The 8,861-nt window shown below is 39.7% G+C and overlaps 1 protein-coding gene across 2 annotated transcripts in view; it reads right to left on the bottom strand.

Moving 5' to 3' along the window:
- Window positions 1-2,680: 2,680 nt before the first annotated feature.
- Psd3 (pleckstrin and Sec7 domain containing 3) overlaps window positions 2,681-8,861 on the bottom strand; it is a 171,555-nt gene continuing 165,374 nt past the window's right edge. Inside the window, exon 8 of one of the 2 annotated variants that reach the window (XM_013024916.1) lies at window positions 2,681-3,396. In XM_013024916.1, coding sequence (XP_012880370.1) covers window positions 3,181-3,396 — 216 coding nt within the window. In that variant the 3' untranslated portion in view covers window positions 2,681-3,180. The remainder of the gene's footprint in view (window positions 3,397-8,861) is intronic. The other variant, XM_013024908.1, reaches the window with a different exon arrangement.

Raw genomic sequence — 8,861 nt, 5'->3', positions numbered from 1 at the left:
AAATTATTGTCTTCACGTCACTTCTGACTAGGAAGCAGTCCTTTTTTTTCTGGCAACAGTTAGAGAACCAAGAGAACTCACAACCAGCACATGACTGCTTCATGAGAAAATGTTCTTCTTTTTTACCTCTGGGCAACTGAAAAAATTGTATTTTTATCAGAGGATACTCCCACATGTTGGTCTTACTGAGATGAATAAAAATGCACAAATGTAATACTTGGGTTCATTAAACATTGACCAAAGTTAGGTAATTGATGTTTACAAAAGTACATTGCACAATTACCTATAGTGTGTCAATCAATAAGGACTCTGTATGTCAGTAACAAAGTTATGATCGACATCTCCTTGTAAAAGATACTATGTAAGATGGGGTTAAGTCCACAAACAGAATTTTATACTTGGGCTATTTTGTGGTCAATTCTGCAACAAGACTATCAACCAAGGTCTTTTGATGACATATTTTGTACACTAAAAATTACTACTATGGGTGTTTATACAAAGAAAAATAATGGATAGGAGCCCACAGCTCCCAGGCCATGAGGTAGGGGAGAAGAGTGGGTGGGGAGGGGGTTGGTGGAGTACCTTCTACAGGAAAAGAAGGGGAGGGGACTCCCTGTACCGTGAATTGGGCAACAAGCTTGGAGGGGTAGTTAAGGGAATCACATTTCACTTCTGACTCTATGTGATCACTAAGGAAAGTGGCTGGCTGGGCACCAGACTCTCAGAATCTACTCAGATCAGAGGCTGTTTGCTCCCGAAGGATAATCTCACGGCCTGCTACATGTACTGACGGCAGACAGCATCCTTCTACAGGCCCAGGGGAGGAGGTATTTCTAGGCCAGCCTCTGAAGATGAACACCACCACACTTGGGCAGCTGGGATCCTGGCTCACAAAACAGCATTGGCATTGTTTTTAAAGATAAATGATGCAGACAAGGTATCCAGCAGGTTTGAAGGTGCCCTTGTTGCCTGATTATCTATGAGCATGTCCACATGTCCCCAGAGCCAACCCTACTGAGTCTTGTGACGAGAGCAGTGCTGATGGTGAGTATTTCAAGATGACTTTACGTGTCAGAAATACTGTAGCAAGGTACCATCATTTCAATGTATATACTGTTAATACATACGAACATTCTACATACACAGACACAAAGTGGGACGAACATGTTCAAACATGTCAATTGTTCTGAGGTACTGATGCCCACGTGGCAGCATCTAAGTACCTCTTAGTACAAATATTGAGGCAGAAAACAGACAGATGCTAGCAGTTCAGCTTCTAGGAAGAAAAGCCACTTGCTTGTTGGAATCTTGGATTCACTAAGCAGCTACCAAAATGATTTAGGTACTTAGATCACTTTGGGAATTAGCATATTAGTTTCAGGTTGTGCAACATACGTTTAGTCCTTGCCTTAATTCAAACACAATAGAGATTTGAGGAAGTTTTTCAAAGATTTGGCAAAATACCACATAGCAAGAAACTACACATTGGAGAAGGGCTATTCTTCCTTGGGCACCAATCAATACAGAAAGTAAACATTAATAAATAAGTGCTAGTACACCCTAATAGTGTCACTAAAACTACCATGATTCTTTAGCAGGCTTCCCCTAATCCACTGGGACCATGCTATTCATGCAGAGCAGCTAATGCTTTGGTCATAGTACCTTCAACTAGTAAACTAAGTAAAAGTAGAGAAGATTTCTATGGGAAGAAACAAATATTGAAGTAATCTCATTAGTCTTGAAGTTGTATTATTATCTGGGAAGATGACGGCTTTAGGGAATACAGAGTGTTGAGGTTGGAAATCAACCTCAAGTCCAGAGGGCTCAGCTTTCATTTCCTTCTCTTCCTCTGTCCAAGAGCATTTATTCTGTATTACTCTGGGTTTCAAAGGGACTGTCACCATAGCAAGCTTGTGACTGTGAGGTGAACAGTACTATTTTGAATACACAGAAAGAAATGATAAAATAGACAAAGAATATTTTAGGAAGAAGTGTAATGGTGACAGAGTGAAGTGGTTATTGAAGAGAGGGAGATAAGAATAGACTAGTACACAGTCTATGCAACTGGCAGATTTCTCCCTTTATCATCGACCATCCAGCCAGATACTCCTTTCAGATTTAGTTTAAGGAATCAATACCCATTGCTAAAGAACTAAACCTGCTATCTACTCCCTAGTTTTGTCTTGACTTTATGAAAGAACAAAAGGGGTTCCATGTTCATCATTATTTTGTTTCAATCAAGAGATGATCCCCCTATACATGCGTGTGTAGAGTAAAAAGAATCTGCTTCTGAATGGAAAATTATGACTGATGGAGATGATTCTGGATTCCTAGTCTAGACCCTGTGGGAGTGAGGTAACAATTTCTTGCAGACCATACTCATATCTACTGCTGTAGCTTCCCAAGAGCAAATTATTGTCTTTATATTTAGAAAACAGAGTTAACTCCATAGCAACCTAACCTTAGACTTCAAAGGGCAAAATGATTCCACTTCTTCTATCCCTTACTTGCTGGAGTGGAGTTCACACCATAAGAAGGAAATGTGCTTCCAGAAGTTCTCTAGTCCTGTGATCTCCATACCCTTTTTGCCCGGCTTCCAGCAGGTCAGAATCAACAATTCGTGCTAAGATGCGCATCTAGGTGCATCACTTCCTAACACCTTGACCCCCAGTACTGTAATTCTTACTTAAGCATGTGTCAGTCAGTACTCAATTTCACCTCTGTGACTGGGTGAGATTTCCCATATAAAGACTTAGGCTAATTCTGGCTAGAATTTACTAAACCACAATGTTTCTCCAGTTAAGTTTCACAATGGATTGAATTTTTCAATCTTAAAAACAAAAGTAGACCAGTTAATTGCGAATACATAAAACTGAGCAAAGTACAAACAAAACAAAATCAAAGGAGAAGGGATACGTGATTGTGGAATCACGATCCTCTGTCTCCTCACACACAAAAAAGGTGCATTAGTTACCGAGTCGCAGAAGTCATCATAGAAAGCATAGAAATCAAGAGCAAAGACAATCTCTACAGAAACTAACAAAAAAATACAAATAGAAAAAGTTACTAATGCACCATTTAGTCACAGAATTTTTTTTAAATATATTCACGGATTACCAGAAAGATCTTGAAAACCCCTATTTTGCTCCATGACCAGCACTTCCTGGCCGCAGACAGATTTTAAGTAACTTTTTGCTTAATGCTTGGTGTTTCAGGTCGGTGGTCCTTCCTCTCTGACACATTGCGCTTGACCTTGGCGGTGATTGGAGAAGAATCTGGGTTCAACGAAGGGCTTGAATGTGACTTCTTCAGTCCTGCGGTCTCACTTTCCTCATTACTCAGGAGTTGCTTGCCCCCTTCTTTCAGAATGTTGACATACATTTCATAACGGGTTTTCTGAAAGGAAAGGCAGAGAAGAATGGCAGTCAGAACACTGCTCATCCAGGTGTATGTGAGGTTGCACACCTAGTGTGTTAACAACTTGGAGAACATAGTAAACCGAGTACATGGCGGGGGGCAGTGGTACAGCAGACTGACAGATTCATTCATTCAGATAAGAAACTAAGTTAGCATTGCAGTTACCATTTCTGCTGGATTCTGACAGGGTTCCATTATTTTTTAATGTCTGAGCAAGATTCATATATATCACATTTTCTCCCTCTCTCCCTCCACAGTTGTACTATTAGGTTGATTACACAATCAGGTTATATATGAGTCATAAATGTCTCTCTGACAGATTTTAGTTATTTTGGATATATATCCAGAAGTGACATTGCCAAGTCATAGTGCTAAATTGTATTTCTAGTTTTTCTGGGAATCTCCATACAGTTTGCTATCAACAGTAGAAAAGAGTTCCCCCTTCTCTACATCTTCAGCAGCATTTTAAACATTTTCTCTTTCTAATAAGAGCCATTCTAACTGTAGCGTGATATCTCATTGCTGCTTCAATCTGTATTTCCATTGATGACCGGTGATGCTGAACATCTTTTCAAACTTGTTGACTATTTGGCTCCTTTGTTCTGTCCTTTCTCTCATTCCCTACCTCTACCTCTCACCGCCGTTCCTTGCAGACTGCCATTTTATAATCATTTCTTTTCTCTTTTTCTTTATGCTGGTATACATTCTGGACATTAGTCTCTTGTGACATGAATGATTTGCAAATATTCTCTCTCATCCTGTAAGAGGTATTTCATTCTGTTGATCATTTCCTTTGCTAAACAGAAGTTTTCAGTTTGATGCACGCTCATTTATGAACTTTGGCTTTTGCTTTGACTGTGCTTATGAAGTAATATTAAAAAACATCTTTGCTTGGACCAAAGTACTAAAGTATTTTCCCTGACACTTTCTCTCTCTTCTCTCTCTCTCTCTTCTCTCTCTCTCTCTCTCTCAAATAATATCTATATCTATATATTTTTCCCTCCCCCTTCAGTTGTAGTACTTGAACTCAGGGCCTGCAGGCTGTTCCTGAGCTTTTTTCTCAAGACTAGTGCTCTATCACTTTGAGCCACTTCTGAAAAGCTCCAGTTCTGGTTTTCTGGCGGTTAATTGGAGATAGGAGTCTCACAGACTTTCCTGCCCTGGCTGGCTTTGTACAGCAAGCTTCAGATCTCTGCCTCCTGAGTAGCTAGGATTACAGGTGTGAGCCACCAGTGCCTGGCTTCCCCAAACTTTTAGTAAATCACTTTTTTTTACGGGTTTAATATACCAGAGACCAAAACATCTGATCAGTGTTAAAGTACACAACACTGACCAAACAACGTTATAAATACTAAGACAGACATTGATACTGTTTATTGTTTTACTAACAGCCTCTTCCTCCATGGTAACGGGACAGCATTTTATTTTATTTTTGTAAATTACAAACCCATTCCCAGTCCTATGTCAGGAGCATGTCTTAAACAGACAGGGTAGCCCTTCTTCCTCGGCCCTCCCTTTCATAGGTCTCTCTGGAAGCTATGTGCCCTTGGAACTATGTGTCCTCGCTTTGGTCACTGACATGTAAGTATAAGTCAGGCCACTTCTGCAAAAACAGCTTTTGTAACCTAATTACAGGCGATAAACAAAATGTTTGGAGCCATGGTAGACATTCTGGAAGCATGAAATAAACATAAAAAGAAACAAGCCAATGTGCTCCCTGAAAGCAGATTAGAAATTTAGGAAGACTGCACAAAATTAATGGTAGCATTTAACAGCCAGCAACCACCCACTCACATTTTTCTTAAATGAGATGCAGAAGTGTTTCTGCTGTTCAAGCATTTGGTCAAGTTTCTAACGACTTTCAGCCATAAGCATTTCTAATTAATAAAATAAGATAGTCAGCTCTCAGTTTGGTCTCAATAATAAATATAAAAAAAATCCTGAGTTGTACATGTATCTCCTGTCAATTTTGCTTAGGAAAAATTACTTGATTAATAAGTTTTGATGTGGTTTAGCTTTGTTTTCCTGAAGATTCAATAAATTGTTTATGGGCATTATTTAAATATTGGGCATAGTGAGATTACATTATAAATATGAAATCAAAGATTATTATTTCCATTGACAGTTTTACATCATTTACTTATCTCTATGGCTGGAATGCAAGTCTTAGTCCCTTCCTATAAGCATACCACATGCAAGCTATTTAAGAGCTTCTTAGAGATTCTAGGAGCTAATAAAAATGAGAGTTCTTTACCAGTTTAAGGCTCTAGATAATGATTTATTATTCTGGAATTTAGAGATAATTTTTAAATTAGGAGAAGAAAATCTAAAATTAGAACTTTTCTCTTTGACTCTACCTTTGATAAGCCATCTCAGAATACATTCAGAATCATGCCATTTCTCTTTGCTTCTAACACTTCCATACAAAACCAAGCACAGTTATCTCATGCCTGCACTGCTGCAGCATCTGCCTAACTCTTTGCTTCTTTCTCTACCTCTGCCCATTATGTACACTTTTCTCCAAACAGCAGTCTGATAAAGTGTAAGACAGAGTATCTTCTCTGATCAAAATACTCTTCTCATTCTTAAGACTGTCATCTCAACTTTTAGCTGTTAAAATATGTATTCCTAGGTTTTATCAGCCTGACCATTCTTCCACGGAATTTACATGTAATGCATCATGATCACCATTTATGACTGGATATACACTTGGATATTAACCTAAGATTCTTAAGCTCCCTAGGTTAGAGAATATTAGCTTTACATGTATTAATACTGGTAAGAAAGTACTACTTAATAATAGTAATGCATTATACCCTTGCTTTGACAATGTTTATAAACAAGTGGCAAAAAAGAAAACATGGGGAAAAGGAAAAATGAAACAATGAAAAGAGTGGGGATCTTTTTTGATTTAGTGTGCCACAAAGCCATCACTACATAAGAGTTTACACAGTCCCAGGTAGGGTATAAATACTAAGCATAAGATGAGCTGGTCAGGGCTGGGAAGGTGGCTCAGTGGTAGAGCGCTTGCCTTGCATGCCTGAGGCCCTGGATTCGATTCCTCAGCACCACATAAGCAAAAAGAAAAAAGCCGGAAGTGGTGCTGTGGCTCAAGTGGTAGAGCGCTAACCTTGAGCTGAAGAGCTGAGGGACAGCGCCCAGGCCCAGAGTTCAAGCCCCATGACTGAACCTTCCCCCCTCCCCCCCAAAAAATGAGCTGGTTAAACTGTGTCCATGAGAAGTACTGTGGGAGTGAAAGGACAGCCTTGTGGCAAGACAGCTGACTGCTGACAACGTCCCTAACGAATGAAGGTGGCTCTAATGCATTCTCTCAAATCCCCACTTAGCCTTCATTGGGTGTCTTGTTCAGGGGTGCGTCTTTTGTTAAAAAGGGCCAAGGGTGTTTGAGGAAAAAAGAAGGAATGCCTCAGGGACAGTTCCCTACCTTTGCTGATGTTGTTATTCTTTCTTGGTAGCTGCCAATTCATTCTCAAATCAAGTTTAAGCAATTTCAACTCTGAGCAGTTAGTTTCCTTCCTCAGGAACACTTCCCCCAGCATGAATAGATTTCTAGTAGTCCAAACTCATGCTATAATTCCACTAGCAGAGAAATAATTGGGATGGGATTTTTACCAAATACAACAGCAGTGGCTACTCTTTGCTGATAATCATCTGAGTACTGTTCTCTTGGATGTCACCCAGCTAGCAAGCTCCCTCTGTTAATTTCTTTCCTAACATTAACTATATTCATGAAGTTTTCTATGACAACCAAGAACAAGTACCTAGTGCTTTCTTTTTCTATTACAATACATTCTTCAGTTAGTCACCTCCTTAATATTATTTTTATGGGGGGGCATACATATATTTACTGAGCTCATCTTCAATATTTTGTAAAAACCCTGCTCAAATACATAGAAAAAAATTCCCTTTTCTCTAGTAGTAGAAGCAATGCCTTCAGGGATAAGTGAAAAATACTGTGTCTAGGCCATGTAAGCTGCTAGTTGGGTTGAATGTCAATTGCTTGCTGAAAAAGTCACAGCTATTGATATTCTTGGAGGAGAAGATTAATCACATCCCCATGTAAGCTGACATGCCACTCCACAGTTTCTTCCCCATTGAGCTCTGAATACCATTTCATATTTCATTTATTAGAATCATATCTCCCTTTGACCTCTGATACAGAAACATAAAAGTAACAAGCTAAATAAAAATAAAATGTGCTGTGATTTTTAACTTACTACTCCTATTTGCATTCAGCATCTCTTTCTCCAGCAATAAAATCCTGAATACATTTTCCCTGACATTTTGTTTCCTCATACAGCGAGGGTAAAAGGTCATCTTTAGACAGAATGAATAGAAAACCAATAATATCATGTACACAGCAACATGTCTTTTGCTCTTAGACTTTTACAATGGGAAAGAAGGAAATAATCATAAGTCCAAAACAAACAAAACAAGGAGCTTCTGAAATAACTGCTTATTTGCATACAGACTATCTCCATTCTTCATTAAAAAGACTGGTGACAGCCAGGCACTGGTGGCTCACGCCTGTAATCCTAGTTACTGAGGAGGCTGAGATCTGAGGATCACAGTTCAAAGCCAGCCTGGGCAGAAAAGTCTGTGCGACACTTATCTCCAATTAACCACCAGAAAACCAGAAGTGGTGCTATGGGTCAAATGGTAGAGTGCTTGCCTTGAGCTGAAGAGCGCAGGGATAGTGCCCAAGCCCAGAGTTCAAGCCCCATGACCGACAAAAAAACAAAACAAAACACTGGTGACAGAATTGAGAGGTACTTTCTCTTGATCACCTAGCTCACCCACTTCTACCTGCTAGCTACTTCTGCCTGCTAACTAAGAGAGAAGCAACATTCAAGAGTTGTTATATAAAAACTCTATTGGGACTTACTGTTTTCAAAAAGTATTCCTCCTATGCTACTCCCATATTAGGTAGAAGTAACCAACTGCACATATACATGCGCATGCATGCAACACACACACACACACACACACGCACGGCAAGCCTCAGATTTTTAGTGTATACAGTTTGTACTCAAGGCTTTCTAGAAAAACCCAGGCAAAAGTTGTTTAAGGATACAGGTGGACCCAATGCAACTATGAGAAGTACAAGTTGTCATGTCAAAAACGAACTTTACAACTTTGGGGGGGGGGGGGGGGGGGGGGGGGGAGGGGTTGGGGGGGGGTGGCCGGGGAAGGCTGGGAAGGAATGTGAAAGGTAAACAAAGGAGGAGGCTGCAATGCTTGATAAGAAATGTACTCATTATCTTGCCCATGTAATTGTAACCCCTCTGTACAGTATGTTCACAAAAAATAAAAATTAAAATTAAAAAAAAGAAAAACCCAGGCAAGTGTGACCTCTGTCCTTTTCTGCAGTCTTTGCGTTGCTACTGCCTCCACCAGCAAGGAAGACACGACACCGAACTCTT

This window comes from Dipodomys ordii, unplaced genomic scaffold, assembly GCF_000151885.1.
Source record: "Dipodomys ordii isolate 6190 unplaced genomic scaffold, Dord_2.0 Scaffold4, whole genome shotgun sequence".
NCBI classification, from domain to species: domain Eukaryota; kingdom Metazoa; phylum Chordata; class Mammalia; order Rodentia; family Heteromyidae; genus Dipodomys; species Dipodomys ordii.
This window is presented reverse-complemented; position numbering and strand designations above follow the sequence as displayed.